This window comes from Periplaneta americana, chromosome 15 (genome assembly GCF_040183065.1).
Source record: "Periplaneta americana isolate PAMFEO1 chromosome 15, P.americana_PAMFEO1_priV1, whole genome shotgun sequence".
Classification (NCBI taxonomy): domain Eukaryota; kingdom Metazoa; phylum Arthropoda; class Insecta; order Blattodea; family Blattidae; genus Periplaneta; species Periplaneta americana.
The window spans coordinates 67,242,363-67,265,192 of NC_091131.1; the positions used below are offsets into that span (position 1 = coordinate 67,242,363).

Genomic DNA, 22,830 nt, shown 5'->3' on the forward strand with positions numbered 1-22,830 from the left:
TATTGATAGTACGAAGGTAAATAAATAAATAAAAAAGATATTCCTTGCATCGAAAATAATAAAATCAATAATGCAATAAAGACGTAAGTTCCTACGCAGTATTCTTAAGTTCCATTCAGTTAACAAATTTGTGGCTAGCAAATTGACAATGTTTTGCGACTTAATGGTGTTTCACCTGTTTCAATGGTGTTTGGTTTGAACCTGGCCACTGTCACCATAACGTTAATGTTCTGAATTATTTGTGGTCAACTTTTTCTAATATAATCTTAAATAACTCCAGGAAACAAGTTAAAAATGTAAACTATGCAAAAAAACATAAAAAATTACAAACAAAGGAAACTATCGACATATAACAAGATATAAGGATGCAAATACAGTTAGGGCAATGAGTATAAAGGTCTACGAAAAAGTGCAGAAACATATCTTTAATATATGTAACATAACAAATTATTATCTACTAAATATGTTCCAATTAGCCTAAACTGAGCGAACTTTAATCTTGTAAATACGAAGTGAAAAGAAAACACTTTTATAACTAATTACAAAGAAAAATAAACAAGCTTTGGAAATCAACACAGTTATATACATCTACAAACTACAAATGGTTGTGACAAACAGCAGGTATTGTGAGTCTTCAACAGAACTACTGAACTTCTGGTGGGAACAGAAAATAGGTATTTGCAAAGAAATTCAGCTGAGCGACTTTATTGATACACAGCAGGCGAGATCCTACAACTCTCCCTTGAACAACTTTTCTGCCGGACTACAAACCACAAGTAAGACTATAAAAATGCAGCTTATAAAATATTTAATGTCTACAAGAATAGTCAATCACTTTCTGTCATTATTAATAACAGTAAAAATTGTCAAAGACTGTCATGCAAGTTATTACAGAAAGATTGCTTTTTATATTAAATTTAAAAAGGCTCTTTTATTTCTTGAGAACTTAATACGTCTGCCACACGTATCTACACCAACACATCAGAAATTTATCGACACAGTCTGGATTTATTCAAGAAGTGAATATTTTGCATAAGGATTATAATACGCCATGAATTCTTGAAAAAATTAACACCATAATCCCTACTTGAATGCAATATAATATTCAACTTTTGAAAAATATAAAGAAAAAAACACGAATACAAAAATTATGGAATTACTTGCATTAAAAACTGTAGATACATAATCCAAAATCGGAATGGTTACACATTTACACATGATCTCTGCAAAACAATAATATACTGTAACCGGTATTTACTTTGTTTTTATTTAAACTCTCCTTCCTGGCATACAAATAGGTAACTGATAACTAATAAATGTTTTATAGAACACAATACGTAGGCTACCTACAGCATGGATTATAGGTTATGACTGAGTTATGATTTTCTCTTGGTCTTTAGGGAATCTGAAGAACAACAAATTCGGAGATTTAAACTTGTTGTTACTGCAATTTTCGTCATTGCACACATTGCCTTTATTCCGACGCATGATTAAAACGTTATTATAACATCTCGCATACCTTTAAAGCACGTGCTGGCTGTATCAACCCTATGACCAGTGCCTTGCCTGCCGCTTGGGCGCTAGTGTCGCGAATGTTGGCAAAAAAAGTGTTGAAGTTGCGCGACTGTAAGTATTATACTAAAAGCCAGGTTAAACCGACGAACCAGGTAGTAGTTGGATTGGCGAGAGGAAAGTGCGGGTTAGAGGGGTAGCCTGTGCAGTGATGACACGTTGAGTGTGGGGGTTGGAGGGGAGAACGAGAACGGAGCTTTTCATTGGACCTCGCGTGAAAATGTCGTCTGCTAACGAAAATCTGACAACGGAATCAAGGAGACAGTGTAGCCAGTTCATTTGCAGTACCACGTGCATTACGAGTCGCATTTCGTACCAGCGTCATTAGCTCGTGCTTTCTTAAAAACAGTAATTTTAATTACTAATATTGTGGATAGTGTTACCGAGAACTATATACAGTAGTTATTTTAAACATATCGGTGACAAACGCTGAACACGCTTTGAATCTCGCCCTACTATGTGGCAACAGAGCTCATAAAGAGACCAACAGAACGTTGCTTCCGGTTTAGTCGGTTCATAACCTGGATTTTAGTATAGACTGTGGTAATACTTCAAACTCTTTGGATCCAGCATGCAAGGCAGCTCGCTCCGTGTGAACGAAAACCATCACCGCAGCCACTACGGAACCCAGCACCGTGGCTACCAAGCCCCTACAGTCTCGGCTGCGCGAAACGAGGAAACCGGGGCAAATTGAACGCTGCGCTTGCCGCCATATTGTTGGAGAGCAGACAAATAATAGCAGTGCGTAAATCACGGAATTTAACGCTGTGATGATCTAAAATTGACATATTATGGCCATTTTCGACGTTTAACGTAAAATTAGGACGAAATAAACATATTCGAAGTTTCATTGATATGTGTTAGAACATTAAAGAAAAGAAAATACGTATGCAGCAATTTATAGAAAACATACTGTTACATCCATAAATAGGCCTACACAATACACATTATAGATTGTATAATTTTACGATAATCAGCAAATTGTTAGGTTTCAGAGAATCTAAAATTATATTAACATATTAACTCTTAGATCACAAGACATAAATATATGCACCTTGATTACACAAGTTCTTGTTATAATCAAATTCCTAAGTGAAATAAATATGCGATAATCAGTATATACTTGTTGTTAAGTTTTAGAGAATCAAAAATAAATTATATTACCGGTACTTTTAGACCACAGGACATAGGTAATCTGGTAAAATATAATATGCGAAGGTAGCCAAATTACATTGAATTCATTCTTCAATTAATAAAGGGAATGCTATCAATTATAAAAAGTATCGGTACCTAATACACTGCAAACAATAGGTAACGTGAAGACCTAAAAACTAAACAATCACTTTATGCAAGATAAAAAAAAACCACATACTTTTTATGTGTGGATTTTTTACATATTGTATTTTCATTTTAAATAAATAAAATAGATATATTATCATTGCTTGCGGAGAGATGGTACACAATTTTTATGCACATATGCAATATCAATAAGATGCCATTCCTTGCTTTTGTTAATAAAATATATCCGGCAAAAAGTAAAAGAGTTATTTATAGGTGAACTCTGAATCATAAATTCACAAAGGAGGCTTAGCTATTATAGCTATTTATTTATTTATTATCTGTATATTTATTTATCCATATATGGATCTTGAATGAAAGTTTATTATCTTGCAGATAAATTCATTTACATAATAAAAACAAAAAGTTATCTTTCCACTAATGTTTTAACATCTGATGTGTAAGTTTAAATAATTCACTCAGTGGGATTTCTCTACAGTCTGATATACCTGTACTAACAATTAAGTATTCTTTATTGTCGTAAACTACTGATTGATTTTTAATGATATTGATATTGTAACAACAGAGATAATATTATATCGTACCTTTTGCAAATAGCTTGGAAAATTAAACAGGGATGGTATTATCGCCGCGCTCTCATGGTTAACATTCGGCAGGTCTTTGAGCGGCCTCATGCGTTCGGCAGGTCTTTGAAATTTAATTGTATTATTGTTTTCAATTTCTTGTGTCGCCGCTCCAATCACTCGCCTCAATTTCAATAATGCAACCAATAAGCTGCTTCAATTATTATTAAATGGCACTTACTTGTCTAATCCACGTAGACTAAACCCGAGGTTGCAATGTCTTGTGCTGAGGACGAACATTAAGGTATGTGATTGAAAATTATTATTATAGAATTATTATTAAGAGTTAAGAAAGCCAACGTACTCGTATATGAAATAATAATAATAATAATAATAATAATAATAATAATAATAGCCATTTAACAATATAACAAACTAGTGCTTATTCTTATCGAGAAAGTAGACGTGACAACGTGACGCTTAGAGTGAAACCTACAGAGCAACAATCGGTCGGCAAAATTATTTTTTTAAACCACACCGCACGTTATTGTATGATGCCGACATGTTAACCATGAGTCCGCGGCGATAATATATCATCTTTCAAAATTATATTGCCATTACTTTCACACTATTCACTAAAAACACCCGAGACAAAACAAAGGACAAGTATGACAATCGTGTTTACCGCTCTATTTCTACCAGTAGCATGGCGGCGTAAACATGCGCAGACTGGTTTCAATTTTGGACAGCACACCAGCGCTCTGTGTGAGTCTAGTATACTATTATAACGTCTTTGGTGGCTACCACCACGGCACTCAGCCTGCTAGCCACCTTGGAATCCATCACAGAAACACGCAACGTCTGAACCAGGCTTAACAAAACTATGGACTTAACTTCATAAAATTTACATTAAATATGATATATCAGTTGTCTTTTCCTTTTGACATTGCAGTTAAATGCAGTACACACAACAGACATGTTTTTTCTTCGTTTTTTTTTTTTTTTTTTTTGTAGTCCTTACCTCCGTTATACAACATTGTAAGCAGACGAATTTTTACAAATGTGGGTTCAGATCTGCCGTGTTTCGCGGTGGCACCGCAAAGAGCGCTGTACAGGATAACATGGCCACTCTATAGTCTCTCTTTCTAACTCGTTGCTATAGCAACACTTTCATTCTGGTTTGCTCTGTGCCTCTTAGATACAATGGTTTGTTCGTTTGTTCCATCCAACACGGTTCACAATCGATTCTGAACTGCCTGCTCATGCGCATTAGTTCAATGTGCGTTCCGAAAAACAGAGCTCACTGGTTCCAACAAGACTAGATCTGATTCCGAACAAACACTTCACACTGAACTCCCTGTTCCAACCACAGTCTACTATATACAGTCGCGAAGGTCAATATGTAGTAAAAATGCAAACATGGGTAGTTGCCCACCACTAGGATCGCTACTATCGTCTCATCATCGCAGATCTCTCTCCTAGTAGACGACAAAATATGTTACACTTTCGTTGTGTTCTTTTGGAAAAATTAACACCTTCCTTCCATTATTGAAATATTAAATGCATAAAGTTAATTTATTATTTTAATGAAGTATATTAAATTCCACCATGAACTCAAAGATACCTGCAAGAAATAGGTTAATATTATTTTTGTTTGTGCAAAACGAACTGAAATTTACTATAATCTCTTCACTCATTCAAGATTATAGTGATAATTAACTATGAAACCAATAAATATTAATGTTCATTTCCCTTTACAACAATAATAATGGAAATATGAATTAATGGAGTAACTTACGTGTACCGGTACTTGTAGTGTAGGCTTACGTAGTTAACAAAATGGGATGAGGTTAAGCAATAATAATAATCATACCAGAATTGGAAATAAAGCGTGATCAATAAATTTTATTGCAACAGACTTTTTCTACGTCTCTAGTAAATAACAACAAAATTAACAGCTATAATTAAAAATATATCCTTTGAAAAAAAAAAAAGTAGGCCTAAGCAATAATAATTCCGCCAGAATTGAAAATAAAACGTGATCAATAAATTTCATTAAAACAAACTTAATTTTTCTACGTCTCTAGTAAAATATTATTATTCCAATTATTGTATTTTAGCCATTAACATTTTCATTAGAACCAATAACGAACATTTCACAAGCATCAATGTGAAATACGCAACGAGCTAGCACTCGATGGAAATACGACACAATCCAAAGTGGACCGTGGACAGTCTATTGTTTCTAGTTGCTAACCGCTTGGAGCGCTTTATCACGAGATTTGCAAAAAAACACCTCAAGCTTCGCGACTGTATATAGTAGACTGTGGCATTACGTTGTCTTTGCCTTTTAATTTCTTTGACAAAAAAACCATTTCCCATGAGGCGATGGCGAATGGCGATGTGGCCCTAGAATCGTAGCCACTCTAACCTAGAACGATTGTAAGATTAGGATGATGAATCTGCGTGGCAAACGTAATTATTCTTTTAAGTTCATAGTTCATTTCATAATCATTTGACGTGTATTTCGTACTATACTGAAAAATAAATTTATTAAACTGTGTAATTGTATGAGACACTCAGGACTTGTTTATGGAAAGAACTTGCGGTATATAGTGTTCATTTACATGGAAAGGTTATGTTATCAAGTTTCATTTTTGTTCAAATGCTGCTCTGAATGGTGATAAGAATGGGAACTTCTACAAGCAGACATGGTGATCTCGAGTCAAATGAATATCTGGAAAAGTTCGCCAGGAAAGAACACATATCATCAAATGATCCATTCTGGAATAGGTTTTTGTCGTTTTCTTTCACACCTCCAACAACCAGGTATGTAAATGTGGGATAAAATCCAAGGATCAGTTGCTGTTTTTCCAGACCAATAGGAGACCGATGACGCGATATATGTCACGCACGAAAATACTTTAAAATGTGATTTTAATCGGGGGCTACCACCCGCACGACACTCCTGCTACCACCACTTTTTCCTCCCACCCTACACCACTCCACTGCACTCCCTTCCTCACATATTTTCCTCTAGGCCTACTTCTTTCTCCCAATACATATTTCATTCTACAAACCATTTTATATTGCATTGGAATACATGACTTACCTTCGAATACGCCGGGATTCGATCCTAGGACCTTTCGTTTAGTGAACCACTGTCATAGCCATTACGTTACGAATCCGTTTATGAACAAAAACTTAAAAATTTTACTTACAATTAACATCAAATACTTCCAAAGGTATTAAAATATAGATAATATGACATTATTAATAGAACTGAATTGATTAGTTTGGGTAATTATGGAATTTGACTACTTCTGAATTTTGGACAGTTTTTTCCAAACTTCCATTTTCGCCGTATTTTATCGTCGCAAAACCGATAGAAATATTTTCATTTGTCGGAAATGAACTACAACCTAAACTAACCTAACCTAAGAATACGTTATTATAGATCATTTCCGACAATTGGAAGTATTTATGTCGTTTTTACGACGGTAAAATAGGCCGAAAATGAGAGTTTGAAAAAAGCAGTCCAAAATTCATAATTACCAGCGAATATAATAAGCCTCATGGTCTAGTGGTCAGAGCTTCTGGCTATAGTTCATGAAGACCCGGGTTCGATTCCCGGTTAGAGCACAGGAATTTTTCCTTAAAGGGGATTATTCCTGCGTTCGTCCATTGTCTGGAATTTAGGTTAAGTTTAGATTTAAGACCTCTCCTGGCACCACATTATCATAATCATCTTATCACATCAACGGGGTAAAGTAACTCCACCTTCCAGGCGCCCCAACCTCAGAAGTGGGTTACAATTAAGCAACGGCCAGGAGAGAAGACCAGAAATGTCGAAAAGACAACCTGGTGGCATTGGATAAAAAAAAATATAAGTTATATATATAATAAGCTTGCAACTTACCAATTAGACGTGAAGTGGTGAATATAGGGTCTCCCAGTCTGCTTTCAAAATATCCACACTATTCCCACACACACAACTATCAAATAACAAACCATGATTATTCTTGGTACGACTTGGTTAATAAAAACCTAAATTAACCAAACCTATCTTTCGTATGTGCAAGATGTACAACCATGCTGTCACAGCATCAGACGTCCACCCACTGTCATCCAAGATCCAAATCAAAAAACAAAAGACAGAGCCTCGAATATAGCAATTGATCGATCAATCGAACTCCACCATCTAGCAACCAATCACAATCACAACCCCCTATTCAAACCACTAACCCTTCTTTGACACCTAAAACACTTCCTCTTCCAATCTGCTTTCAAAATATCTCCACAAATGCCACACGCGCAACTGTCAGATAATACACCATGATTAAGAACTCAAGCATTTCTTCTTCCCTCAATCTAATAAACTCTACCTCACTTTTTCTACATCCTGCGCACAAGGCACAATCCACTTCGATTGGAGTCATCCACACAAAAGGCAGATCCTTCAATACTCCAATCGATCGACACCATGATTAATTAAGAACTCACGCAGTTCTTCTTCTCTCAATCTAATAAACTCTACCTCACTCATTCTACATTCCCCGCACAAGACACGATCTACTTCAATCGAAGTCGAGACAAAAGACACATCCTTCAACACTGCAATAGATCGACCAGTTGAACTCCCCACCCAGCAGCTAATCACAACAACCCTCACTCAAACCGAGCCACTAATCACCATGAAGCCTGCTGAATTCAACCGTATAAATCTTAATAAATTAATAAAAAAAAAACAAACAAAAAAGCATGTTCCCGACATTTCCGACAAATAAAAAGCAAAACACTGTTTTCACTTTATAAAACTACCCTATAATCAAAAGTCCTTATTTAAAAATCCGCCCAGTAGTCAAACTCCAAACCTTATTGCAGTTAATATGGAAAATACATCACGAATTAATTAACCTACTGTATATTATACACGGAACTAATATGATAAATACTCGGATAGGCAAAATCGCAATAAAGAGAACGCCAGTAGGGGGAGTTATCCCCACCCACATGAAATGTGCATTCGACACAACACTCACGTAGTGTGTCTGGTGAGCTAATAGGGGAAAAGTGGAAGTGGTGGTGGGCGGAGCTTCTACGTTCTGCTTAATGCGATTTTCCTAAATATTCCAATGATGGCGATACTACACTCATTCCTTATTAATTGTCTTACTATACGTATTGTATATTAAATCGATTCACTACACTTCTCCCTTTAGTATTTAGGTACTGCAAGTTAAATTGCCACATTTTTATTAAAACAATTTTTTGTACTTGCAGTGTAATATGCGAACATGTGACATCATGTAGGCCTATTACATCATCCAACTTCTTAATCGGGTAAACAGAGACTCTTTCTTGGATCCTACCAAATGGGGTATACTGAAAATGAATATAACCTACAATGATAATTTGTTATAATGCTGAGAACGAATTGCTCTGTTAGATATGTTTCGTTGCTAGTACAGTTACTAATCTGCCTGATTGAGATCTCTACCTAGCTGATACTGTACGTCTGCTAACAGGCAGTAGCCTACATCTCATGAGTGGAGAATAGAGTAGGTAGTAGTTCATAGCTCTGGGTTGAATTTCAGTTTATGGATTCCTTCCTTTCCCTCTACTCTCACCATTCTACCTTGTGCACACAAAATGAATTGTTGGCACTGAAAAGTATCTTTTAGAGCCAAATACTGTAATCTTGGGAAAATAATCTTTCAGTGTCTTACATGTCAAATAGATAGTAAGTATCACTAGACTGTAAATAACACGCATAAAAATTGTTGACATATTTGTGCCTTTCCAGTGTAAGGTAAGAAAACAATTCTGCTTCCATTACCAAACATAAACATCTGTTGGAGTGAATATAGGTGTCTTAAAGTTTATGTTTATTCATTGTGGCATGCTGGCTGGAGTTTCATATCATATTATGACAGCAGTAGGCCTACGTTCTTCATAAATTCAACTTTTCAGAAATATTACGACATAGCTTTGTGATATGACCACTCAGTTGTGAGTTCTGTTGCTGTGAGGTGATAGGATTTATGGTTAAATTTCTTTTCTGGTATGTAATTCTTTAGCAGTTAGCGAGACGTAGTGCAAATAATATCTGTGAGTGCTGCAGTGGCGAAGCTCTTAAGAGGCTTTTGAGACTTAGCCTAACCAAAAAATTTGAGTTATTATACCTAGTAACAGTAGTCATATAAGTTTGTAATAATGATTTATCGCAACACTTTGTTTTACTCTAATCCTTCCATATATTAACTTCACTGTGGGAAGTCATTCCAGTATGGAGAGTTCATTGCGAGACCTGTGACACAAAGCCTCTAAAGGCATGGCTATGACATTGATTTGCAAGCTTGAGGGTGGGGGGACTGGGGAGGAGGTATCGATTCGCCACATCTCTGTACGAAAGGAGGCTAGCTTTCAATAACAATAATACATCGCGCTATATTGGTGTTCTATGATTTGTTGATGTGTGTGTGTGTGTGTGTGTGTGAGAGTTACATATTAATTTTGTGTAAAAGTAACTCATACTGAGAAAACATTGAGGTCATTATTTGAAGAATTAAAAGAGAAATCGTTTTCAAGTTGGACATATGGAACACAATATGCTTACAACGATAGAAGATCGACACCACATTTACATATTGAAATAGCAGCTGGAGGAAGACAAAATAGAAACTTTCAATTGTCATGGTATGAGAAATATCCTCGGTTAACAGGGTGCTCTGAGACAAGTTATATTGTATAAGGGTATCTGTATTCTGTTTGGGGGTGAAAATGAATGGTCATCATCTTCTTGATAGAAAGGCTGATAAATATCTGTTCTATAAAAAGATACAAGGTGAACAGATTTTTTCAGCCTACCCAGTATTTACATCTTAGCTTCGCCACTGGAGTGCTGCACATTATTTATAAGTAATATTTACTAAAATAATTAGAATTTTAATTTACCATATCAGATACTTTTATTTAGTTTTCCTATGGTAGGCCCTACGTACTTTTTACATTTTAACGAAAAAAATCCTAATTTTTGCACCTAACAATCATAGCCTTGTCATTATAGGCCTATAAACATTAAAGGTAGGCCTAATTAAGTAAACGTCGGGAACTTGAAACATATTGTAGGACTAAATAAGAATATTCAAATATAATTTAGTACATCATTAATATTTAACTCTATACGGCTCTTATGTTTAGTCTAGAGTGCAGTGCGAGCAACCTGTAGTTCATCACAAGCAGAGTACTTGCTCTAAATCAGTGGTCATCAACACTCACTGAAATGAGTAATGGGTAAGGAGTGTATCGGAATATGCACAATCATGCAGAAAGGAGAGGGAGAAAGCATACCTGCTAGCAGCCATGGATGCACGCTGCTCTAAATAGTAATTTTAGCAACATTGGTCATATACTATGCAATATGTCACAGGTAACAAATTAAAATTCATCGTCTGTCTCTACCATATTTAAACTACTGGAGTTTTTTTTCACTGATGTGATAATTCAGAAGTAATTTACCTAATTTTATTTCAAAAGGAGGATAGTAATGGGAAAGGAAGCTTTTAATAGAAAAAGGAGCATTTTCTGCGGCCCTCTGGAGAAAGAACTTAAGGAGGAGACTATTGAAGTGCTTTGTGTAGAGTGCAGCTTTGTATGGGGCAGAAACATGGGCATTACGAAGTGAAGAGAAGTAACTAGAAGCATTTGAAATGTGGATATGGAGAAGGATGAAGCGTGTGAAATGGACAGACAGAATAAGAAACGAAGCTGTATTGGAAAGAGTGGGTGAAGAAGGGATGATGCTGAAACTGATCAGGTAGAGAAGAAACTGCCTTTTGAAGGATGCACTGGAAGTAATGGTGAACAGGAGAAGAGTTTGGGGCAGAAGGAGATATCAGATGATAGACGACATTAAGATGCATCGTATGCGGAGACGAAGAGGAAGGCAGAAAATAGGAAAAACTGGAAAATGCTGGGTTTGCAGTGAAAGACCTGCCCTTGGGCAGAACACTATGAATGAATGCATTAATTAATTTTATGACATTGCAGCTCAGAACACCATGCATTGGATGAGCGTATTGAGGCCACCTGCCGTCAGTTGCTGGAGAACAATTTGCAGTCAGGCAATCTTGGGTCTCTGCTGCACGTGTTCCTAAGCCGTGCCTCTGAGTTGCTTGCCTCTGCGCAGACTGACAAGTAAGAATATGCCATTTCTCATGCTTCTATGTATACTCTATTGTACTTGGCCATTGTGCTACATTGTCCATGATGGTGGTGTGGTTAGGTGTAGTACGGTATGTTTGTTATTGGATTTGAAATTCATAGGTTCCAACTTAACTGAAGGTAGTAGCTTGGTTTTAAGTGTATTACAACAAGAGGGCTATAATGAGAGAGAGGGGTTCAATCCTATCTTTTTCCTGTTAATCGCTTTTAACTCTAAGCAGTCTCCATTGAGAGCACTCACATCGTTTCTTACCAACATTTCATCACTAAATTTAGACTCATGGGACTGGAGAATTAACATGCTTACTCTTGGTTTAACTTGTTAGTCCTGTAAATTGCATTTTATGGAATACATTTTGAATTTTTGAATTTTAGTTAAAGAATTCTTGTTCGTCTGTTACATTGCAATGGCTACATGTATTAAATGCGAGTATCCCGATAGTGGAATTAGGAGGAGTAGTCATCCCACAAAACATTTCTTCAAAATACCGGGAGATAGTGAAAGGTGAGCTTTCATTTTCAGTATATAGGAATGTTATTATTTAAAACTAATCTGATATACTGGTAAATTTTTCTAGCCACGTGCATCATTATAAATCATAATGATAATCATAAACCAGAACCAGTAAACACTTTAATTGCAATAACGGTCTTTGTATGTTTCTGTACAAATTCTAACACGACATATTTGGTTGGTCATATCTAAATCATTTCAAATTTTACAGCCGATTTCCTACTTTTACTTTCTGGAATATCATATTCTGGAAATGCTTATGGTATTCCTCAAGATTTTTTTTTTACAAAAAGAAAAGGGGGGGGGGGGAATAAATAAAAAATTATAATAGGGATGGTTACGTTTAAAAAATTGATGTAATATGAATATAATGGGGAGGTGCAGAGAAGTTGTTTGAAATTACCGCCATTTTTGTGCATGTGTCACTCCACCCGTGACTGCGAGAAGATTCTTGACAGATTACACTTAATCTGGCCTATGAACTCCTTTCTCCTATTATAGCTCTTTTTTTAGTTATTTAACGACGCCATATCAACTACGAGGTTATTTAGTGTCGATGAGATTGGTGGTAGTGAGATGGTATTTGGCGAGATGAGGCTGAGGATTCGCCATAGATTGCCTGGCATTCACCTTACGGTTGGGGAAAACCTCGGCAAAAACCCAACCAGGTAATCAGCCCAAGTGAGGATCGAACCCGCGCCCGAGCGCAACTTCAGACTGGCAGGCAAGCACCTTAACCGACTGAGCCACACCGGTGGCTATAACTCTCTTGCATTACAAATACTTAGCTTATCTTTGGAAGGCAAGTAAAGTTAGAAATTCTAGATTTACGACACATAAAAATATTCTGTCTCCAAGTGATAGGGTTTCAGACAAAATTTATTTGCCATCCCCCCCTCTGTCTAATGGGCAAATGTCCTGGCAGTCTCTGTGAGATGTTGGCATTAGAAAAATAGATGATGGCTCCTAGAATCATTGCAAAAGTTGCGAAAACCTATGAGTAATTAAAACTTTCAGAAGGAAACAATCTGATATCGCATGTTGAAAAGAACGCATTGTAATTGTCATGCTCAGGACTGGTCTAACCGAAATTTTTTCTTTTGTCTGTTGTTGTGTTTGTGTCCGGACTTTCTGTCACAACCGAAACGTACCGCGGACTTTTCATCACAGTGTATTAAAATGTCATGCAGACATTATGTCACAATATTAATATTGCCACGGGTACAGTACTTCACTAAAAATTATGTCAGTATATATTGTATATTGTCAATACAGTATGCATCAAAGTAAATGGCTTCTATGGTAACAACAAACGAAATGGCTTATATGGTAACATAAGCAAAATTCAAGTTATCAAAATTAAAAATTCGTGCAGTTAAATTTCGAAATGGCAGATGAAACAAAATTCATACCTACAGCGAAAGGGGGTAAGAAATTAATTTATAAGGGGTACATGTACCTCAAACATAGGCCTATGAAAAATGGTGCAATATTGAAAAACTGGAAAGCGGACACTCACCACAAAAGAAAAAGAAAATGTACTCGGATCTCGACAAGCGGGTCGAAAGGGTTGTTGCAAGGTATCAGGAATATCGTGATGAAAACAGGACCTTACAATACCTGCGAATACTTGTGCACAATTTTGCAAGTGCATTTTGAACTGCCTCAGGAATATTTTATAAAATATCTAATATTCGCAATAGATTTACCTGTTTCTTTATGAATTTCAATAAAGTTATATACACAGTGTCCTGCTTAGAGGGGTCGAGAAATAGGTGACAATTTCGAGTGTAAATAATTGTTTATTAACATACTTTTTTAAATAACTTGATGTAAAAATTCTCAGAGAATGCTCAGTGCAACTTGATGTGTGTGCTTTGAGTTGCTCTGCACACATGTAAACGGTATTCAATCTCTCGCCAAGTGTTCTGTAGCATTTGTGGTCACTAGCGCAGCTGCATTTTTGATGCGCTGCCACAGTTCCTTCAAAGTGTTGTTAGCTCTACTTCTTTGGTACACAGCATCCTTCACAAAGTCCCAGAAAAAAAGTTCAAGTGGATCAAATCAGGTGACCTGGGAGGCAAGGCAAAGGGATCCACCTATTGAGGAATTTTTCATCCAAGAACTCATGCACCCGTTGATGATGATGGGATGAAAACTGATCCTGGGGAAAGTTTGTCAACAACGAAGTTCTGCAACATGTCCAGATACACATTTCCTGTGACTGTAGTCTCTTCGAAGAAGAAGAGTCCAATGATGGAGTTTCTTGTCAGTCCAGTCTGTGGACTCCTAGTGAATGTCGTTCACACACATTCAATTGTCTCCTCAGTTACACATCGTTTCACATGTTTCCCAGTTTGCAGTAGCAAATATCCTGTTTCTCGGAGTGTTGTGTTCCACTTGAGAATTGCTTTATGCCCAGGTGGATTACATTCCATGTATGACAAACACGACATATTCACATAACAGATTTTTCTTCTGCTAGCCATATCCTTCGAAGAGGTGGAAAAATTCAAATATCTTGGAGCAACAGTAACAAATATAAATGACACTCGGGAGGAAATTAAACGCAGAATAAATATGGGAAATGCGTGTTATTATTCGGTTGAGAAGCTCTTATCATCCAGTCTGCTGTCGAAAAATCTGAAAGTTAGAATTTATAAAACAGTTATATTACTGGTTGTTCTGTATGGTTGTGAAACTTGGACTCTCACTCTGAGAGAGGAACATAGGTTCAGGGTGTTTGAGAATAAGGTGCTAAGGAAAATATTTGGGGCTAAGCAGGATGAAGTTACAGGAGAATGGAGAAAGTTACACAACACAGAACTGCACGCATTGTATTCTTCACCTGACATAATTAGGAACATTAAATCCAGACGTTTGAGATGGGCAGGGCATGTAGCACGTATGGGCGAATCCAGAAATGCATATAGAGTGTTAGTTGGGAGACGAGAGGGAAAAAGACCTTTAGGGAGGCCGAGACGTAGATGGGAGGATAATATTAAAATGGATTTGAGGGAGGTGGGGTATGATGATAGAAACTGGATTAATCTTGCACAGGATAGGGACCGCTGGCGGGCTTATGTGAGGGCGGCAATGAACCTTCAGGTTCCTTAAAAGCCATTTGTAAGTAAGTAAGCCATAGCACACACTGAACTTTCTGTTGTAGTGTCCACGTGTTTACCATAGCATGTTCTTCTATAAAATGTCGCCAGGCTTGTTTTAGTGTTGTTTTAGTGCCCTAGCAACAAATAAACGAAAGTTACGCAAGCAGTTGTTTTCAAACTTTGTTGCATAAACTTGGACAGTTTCTCTATCTTGTCAGATATAAATCACAGCAATATCTTTATCTCAATTTAAGTGGTGAGCATTTATTTCTCGATTCCTCTAGGCAGGACACGGTGTATTTTATAATATTTTATAAAATATCTAATACTCGCAATAGATTTACCTGTTTCTTTACAAATTTCAATAAAGTGTTATATTTTGTAAAATATGTAATACTCACAATAGATTTACCTGTTTCTTTACAAATTTCAGTAAATTTATATACGCCATATAACAATGCTGCACATAGGACATAAATTCTGCTGTGACGTCAAACTCCCATGACAAAGCAGCCGTATGACATTCTTCTCCTTATGACATTAATTCCGATGGTGACAAAAAGTCCGGGAATCTATTGTGATATATTTTCATCTGTGTTTCAGCAACATGTTCAGCTGGCAGACATACAATGCACTCTTCATCTTGCGATGTGTCACCAAGTTCTTTGTGGAGAATCTGAAAGAGGACGACCTTGTGCGTCAGTTTGAGGCCTGCCCACCAGACGGTAAGCAGACATCTGTTTGAAGTCGGCACTAGTGATGATCTCGTGGCTGCCATGTTCTGTTTGCCGCAGGCGCCCACCGCAAGGACGAGGACAGTGCTGCACGGCTCGAGGTGTTCATGGACTCGCTGATTGAGATCGTGGTGGATGTGCCCCTCAAGTAAGTCACAATGTGTGAGCAATAGTGTGGACACACACAGGCACGGGAACTGCAGGTTTTGTTTGTTTCAGAGACTTCACATACCCATTGCACCTGGAGTCCATCAACTGCCTATTGGTGCTACTTTCTGTGCAGATGTTTTCACAACAACCTGCCACCAAGTCTTGCATCTACAGGTGCGCATCATTGTTTTTTCATTGAGTTCTTTAAATTCTTCTATGCAAGTATCTCCTATGTAATATTCCGAAAATTACACCGAGGAAAAATGATGCTGGGAAGATTATTTTTCTTTTAACTGGAAATGTAAGTATTATGTCAATATAAAACCTCCAATCAGTTAGGAAAATAATACAGCTATACATAAGAAACAAATTATCATGTTTTGATATTCGCAATTAACTTAGTATGATTGTAATAAAATCGTTAAGTTGATGAAGATACATATGTTCTATGAAGTTTAGATATAATAAATAAACTAAGAAATGTTCTGCCACAACAACTCCTGTCGCTCAGGGGTTAGCTCATTTGCATACTAATCTAGACCTGTGCTCGTGCTGATTACATGGTTGGGTTTTTTCAGAGGTTTCTCCAACTGTAAGGCAATTGTTAGGTAATAACATGGCGAATCCTCAGCTTCATCTCACCAATTCCATTGATGCTACATAACCTAGTAATTGATACAGCATCGCTAAATAACAAGCTATATATTGCCAGGAACACGTGAACTAAAAGGATGTTCTGCAGGTATTGCTGTATTTGATACTAGTTGAATGTTGTTTGAATTTGCAGAAGTTTGATGCAGGGGCGATACTCTATCCACGCACCACTGCTGGTCAAGACACTGCTGCAGCACTTCATCAACCAGGATAAGGCACCTCCTGGTTTACATCGTAGCTCACCAGGTGGCAGTGTTGTCATTGGCCTGGCCTGTAAGACTCAAGTTTTATGTGTTTTAACGCACTAATTCTATAGATTTTTATTCATTACTTATCTCAGGAGATATTGTGCAGTAGCTCTTACTGTACATATACCAGTGGAAAGAGTGCAAACATTAAATTCTTTCACTCAGTTGCATATAAATGTAAAAGAAGATTTTATGTTGCGAATATTTTTGGATGATTGTAAATTGTACATTTACACTATAGATCTGTGAAGGCTGCAGTAGTGCAAGGCAACAATAATTTGTATGACTTATAAATATTTTGTTTTATTGTAAATGATAATATTTTTCATTATTGTCAGCCTCTGTGGTTTAATGGTACAAACTCACTAGAAGGTGGATTTTTAAACAAAAACCCCTGAAGTTGTCGGCCTTTGTTCATGAATAAAAATGAACGTTATGTCCAGACTCTCATTACTCGATTGAAGTCTTCATAAGAAATCTCATCACGTAACAACTGTGGAGGCATCTAGTGGGATTGATGGGAGCAAGTTATTTAAAAATTTCAGGGGTCCATAACCTTTTATGTGTACATTGAACCAATATGCCTAATAATTGGGAACAGCACTAGTTGTCAAGTGGTTGGCATTGAAAACCAACCAGCTTACTAACCAATCAGATAATCAACCTGTAAATCTAGTAGTACTATTGATTTGATATGAAACTTCGTCTTTTCTATTTTAACAACATTGTATGCTACTTCTCATTCTCTCCTGTGACATATTTTTTTAATAATTTTCTTTTGTAATATTTTGCAACAAGAAGAATACATTTTTTTCTTTTTATCCTACTATAAATTAGAGTAATAGTCACCTCTTGTTAGTCCTTTCATTCAGTATATCGTAACACAATGGAATTCTGGTATTCTATTTATGTAGACCAACGAATTTCAGATTTCATATTTCGTTGTCTCTTACATTAATTTTTTTGGTCCAATAGTAGGACCTTTAACTTGTCATTATTCACCCATTATTCCTGTTCAGTTAGGACAGTATTTGTATTAAAACGTGGAACCTGCTTTACATAGGTTGAATATAAGGTTTGAATCCCATGAATATTGAACCAGTCACAGCTCAGTTAGCTGATACGCTCTCTCACAGTGAAATCTTGAGTTCGATTCTAGGAGAAGGTTACGACATTTGTGCAGAAAAAGGTATGCAGGTGTAGAAGTGGGCGCAGTAGTGTGTGTTTTACATGCCTTGCTCTCAGTTATAACTTCATATATGCACAGTAAGAAACCGGTACATCAAGAACATACAAATTTTCTCAGAGTAGCCTTGATATCTTATCATAGAATGAATGCATGGTTGCTGTTAGATATATTTTTTTCAAGTTAACATGTTGAAACTCCTGAAGGTTGTTATTCCTGTGTTGCTGCATTATCACAGTTAATAGTATCAGTAGTTTATGTTAATATTCATCTATTGTATTACAGCTGAACTCTGGAATATGCTGACATTTGGCATGACACGTAGCTTGCCAGCACCTGCAAATGGTGTACCCATCACAAAGCCGTGTGAGGTGTTGGAGGCTCCCTTGGCAAATCAGGCACTGTTGTTGGTGCTGGTGCTGGCGAACCACTGCACCACTGACAAGAACCTACATAACCCATACCGACAGGCACTATTTTCCTGCTCCAATTCAGCGACACCAACACGGGCAGCAGCCACATTTAAACTGGACTTAGGTCGGCTGTATGTGACACTGTGCCAAGCACCAAGCTGTGACCAAACAACACTGTTGCTGTACCTACTGCTGCATCGTAACCGCCATGTTAAGACTTTCATCCTGGCACGCACTGACCTTGAACTGTTGGTGGTGCCTATCCTCAAGACCCTGTACCATGCACCTGACAGTAACTCTCACCACATCTACATGTCGCTTATCATCCTGCTCATCCTCAGTGAGGACGACCTCTTCAACAAAACAGTGCACGAGACGGTGAGAGTGTTCATTATGTTTTCAGTGAATTGGATAAATTACTTAGACTTTACAAATTTTTTCTAAAAGTATTCAGTTTCTAGTGAATGTTATGGGAGTTACTGCAAATATACAACTTACAGAGTGTTAATTGGTAACAGCTTCAGATATGGTTGACGAAATCTTCTGTATAGTTTGAGAATTTCGACATTTAATAATCTGATGCTAGAGCAATAATGAAGATGACCAGTAGAGTTAATTTTTATATGAACGATAAATGACCAGAAAATTTTGCTTTTGTGAAGGACAGATCTCAGAAAATTTTTCTTTTGTGGTTGTAGTCAGGGACAGATCTCTTAGAAAATTTTGCCTTTGTGCTCTTAGTCAGGGATGAGTCTCTTGTAAGTCTGGCATATTGAAACTTTACTTATGCTACAAACAAAAGATTTTTGTTGTGCTTCGAAAACCATAGCTGTGGTTGAATTTGAATGCACAAACTTTGCATATAATTCAATAATCAATTGACCACTGAGGGTGGTACTCATTGTTGTAGATATAAGAAAATAATTGAGAAAGACATTTTGGAAATTGGTTTCAAGCAAAAATTAAAACTTTTTGGCAGATGCTGAAAGCTGTGGCATGGTACACAGAACGCTCAATCTCAGAGATTTCGCTGGGTGGCCTTCTGGTGCTGGTAGTCATCCGCACTATTCAGTACAACATGCTCAAGATGCGCGACAAGTACCTGCACACCAACTGCTTGGCTGCACTGGCAAATATGTCAGGGCAGTTTCGGGCACTGCATCCATATGTGAGCCAGCGTCTAGTCAGCCTGTTCGAAACTCTGGCCAGGAAGCATGCCCGCCTGGCTGAACAGTTGCGGCAGCGAGATGATGCTGACCTGGCACAGGACCTGGGTGTGTTGGAGGAGGTGCTACGCATGGTGCTCGAGATCCTCAACTCATGCCTCAGCCGTCAACTGGCACATAACCCCAACCTGGTGTACACTCTGCTGTACAAGAAGCACGTATTCGAGCCCTTTCGTGCACATCCTGCCTTCCAGGACATTGTGCACAACATTGATGCTGTCATTCTGTACTTCTCAAACCGCTTGGACCAAGTGCAACGCGACCTAGGTGTGGCAGAGGTGCTTGCCACTATCCAACATGGTGCACTGCAGTGGCCGAAGGACAGGCTCAAGGTTTATTTCCTTTTACTTTCTCTTATGATATTTGAGGCTGTCATGATGTTTAGGTGATTATGTAGAATAAAAACAGAACAAAATTAGGAGTGTCTTAAATTAGCTTCTGTCCACATTAGTCCAAATTAATGTACTCTTTAATATCAAAAGAGCATAATTAAACAGCTGTGAAATCTTTTATCAGTCTCAGAAGTTAACTCACAATCTCTTTTGGTAGTATTTTCTGCCCTAGATGTATGATACCAAACAATTAATATCTTCTGAAACTGAATGAATTAAATTCATAGATTATATGTAAGACAGTTTTCTCCTAGCCTGCAAAGCTTGCATTTGGAGTTCCATAAGAAAGCCCATTATATTCAAGTTCCAGGACAAAGACCTGCTTCGTGATATACATAGGGGGTCTTCTGATCAACCTTTGATTAGTCTGAGACCCACACATTCTCCATTTTCACTAAGAAATGCACCAAACTTCTTGAAATATAACAATATGATTTTGGTCCAATAGTAATATTTCTAACTTTGTCTTCTGCGAGGCAAACAATATCTCTTATTGCCCTTGTCACCATGTACCCACATGAATATATAATTTTGTTTCGTACTTAAACGCTGAAAAGAACTGTCTCCAACATTTTAGAATAGTTAACTGTCTCTTCTTCAGAGAGAAGAAATCAATGCAAAACATTACAGACTGGGTTAGGCATCTCATTGCCATAAGGAAATTCCAAAATATTGGAAATGTTTTTTTTTTTTTAATATATTTTTCACATCTTATACTTCTTTGTTGCAGAAGTTTCCAGACTTGAAATTCAAGTATGTGGAGGAAGACCAGCCAGAGGACTTTTTTATTCCTTATGTTTGGTCCTTGGTGTGCCAGTCTTCCGGACTCTACTGGAACCCTGCGAACATCAAACTCTTTGCTGCAGACAGTGGTTCCCCCTCTGTATGTTGAAAGTAAGAACAGTGATGTAGAAAACCAAGTCCTCTTCCCTATGGTTGTCATCTTCTTCAATCAAAATTGAAAATTGTTCTTAATTTAATGGAAATGTGTTTGTAACCAAAAGAGCAGATGATGTGCAAACCTTCTGTTCCGAAACAGAAAGTGCTCTTAGGTTCTGACGTGACCACTGCCATATCTACGAATGCTTGTGAACATGGTTACAGCAACACTTCTAGTTTTGTTTTCAATTTATTTATCTTTCAACTTTTTGTGTATATTCCATGTATTTCAGAGAATCACAATTGAGCTTTAGATTGTAATTAATGGATCATTATTGGTCAACAGTAAAATTACACATTGTAACCTACTTAATTTGTACAAAATATATTTATAAACAAATCTCACATATTTTTCTCTTTTTTAATGTCAAAATATTGTACTTGTATTCTTAAATAATTTCCGAAGAATAATTATAATCAGTGATAAAACTCACAAGTGGTTGTTAGTCTTCATTAGTTTAGATGCATTAAAACTAATGAAATATCAACTGATAAGATACGCAATATGCTGGAGAACAAAACTAGGCAAGAAGCAAGAATAAAATTTTATTATGACAATTGGACAGTCTTATGCATTGCTGAGGAAAGTGGAAGTAGAAGGATTGACATCATTGCCATTAACCGTACATAGGACACCACATATATTTTGATCCTGCCATCAGATTTGAGGCCAACTGTAGTCAGCCAGAAGAAGTAGATCAAGAAAAACGGGAGATTTACGATCCAACGATTGCCTACTTTAAAGAGAAATACAAAATCTCCTTGATTAAAGTAATAGGACTTCTCATAGAAGCAACGTGGACAACATCAACATTTGTAGTGGATTTTTGTAAAAGACTTGGGAACAATTTAGCCATTTTGGCTATTAAAGGTTCTCTACAGATCATACGAAATCATTTATACAATAAAATAAACTATAAATTATATTAGTGTATGCAATTTTTTCCCTCACGCAACCATACTGTCTATCCCTTTTTTTTGTCTTTATTATATCAAGTTGTGTCATATTAGGCAACCTAAAAAATTGTAGGAAGTTTTAATCACACATCAGATTTATAAAATAAAACCATCTGCCCTTCAATAAGTGTGACCACAAGGATCCAGAAAACAAATGTATATATAAAAGTTTACAATGATAATACACACAATAAATTTCAAAAGAAAATTAAAGTGAATCATGTTATTTCGAATGGAGATGAAATTGCAAAATTTGAATTGAGTCCTTCAGAATTTCTCTTAAGGATTTTCTCAACATTGTAAAATGTGAATCCCTTTGATTTTAAAAGGTTATAGGTGTATTTGGAGATGGTACCACGAACTCCAAAAAGTCCGTGTACTGACCAATGATTAGCCATGATGTTATACTGCTTAGTAAATCAAGAAATGGATTCAGAACATCTCAAAATCTGTGCGTCAGTGGCTAACCATGACAATATCTTTGAAAAATATTGGAGTGCAAGAGGTCAAATAACTTTATTGTCAAATGCCTGGCATTAGAAAACAACAACATACTGCTTAGTAAAATAAGGAATGCAAGGTTCATAGATGATCCTCTTTTCATCATCAGTAAGTTTTGGCTGTTGTGCATCTCTTTCAAACCTGTTAGT

General features: G+C 36.8%; 1 protein-coding gene across 3 annotated transcripts; it reads left to right on the plus strand.

Moving 5' to 3' along the window:
* The first annotated feature begins 5,787 nt into the window (after positions 1-5,787).
* On the plus strand, positions 5,788-21,572 carry LOC138715081 (dymeclin). 3 transcript variants are annotated; one of them, XM_069847583.1, is made up of 9 exons: positions 5,788-5,909; positions 11,487-11,633; positions 15,885-16,006; positions 16,076-16,163; positions 16,235-16,339; positions 16,953-17,092; positions 18,539-19,044; positions 19,646-20,224; positions 21,015-21,572. In XM_069847583.1, the coding sequence occupies exons 3-9, from the start codon at positions 15,889-15,891 to the stop codon at positions 21,174-21,176; spliced, it is 1,698 nt and encodes a 565-aa protein (XP_069703684.1). In that variant the 5' UTR covers positions 5,788-5,909; positions 11,487-11,633; positions 15,885-15,888; the 3' UTR covers positions 21,177-21,572. The 3 variants fall into 3 exon arrangements, with proteins under 3 accessions (XP_069703684.1, XP_069703682.1, XP_069703683.1); XM_069847581.1 differs by having other exon boundaries at positions 5,804-6,263; XM_069847582.1 differs by lacking the exon at positions 11,487-11,633 and having other exon boundaries at positions 5,804-6,263.
* The last annotated feature ends 1,258 nt before the right edge of the window (positions 21,573-22,830 follow it).

Bases quoted from the DNA above. Each gene is read 5' to 3' on its own strand.
- LOC138715081 (XM_069847581.1), top strand. From the start codon at position 6,112: ATGGTGATAAGAATGGGAACTTCTACAAGCAGACATGGTGATCTCGAG. The intron at 19,045-19,645 runs GTGAGAGTGTTC...ACTTTTTGGCAG, and splicing joins ACAAAACAGTGCACGAGACG to ATGCTGAAAGCTGTGGCATG. The intron at 20,225-21,014 runs GTTTATTTCCTT...TCTTTGTTGCAG, and splicing joins GGCCGAAGGACAGGCTCAAG to AAGTTTCCAGACTTGAAATT.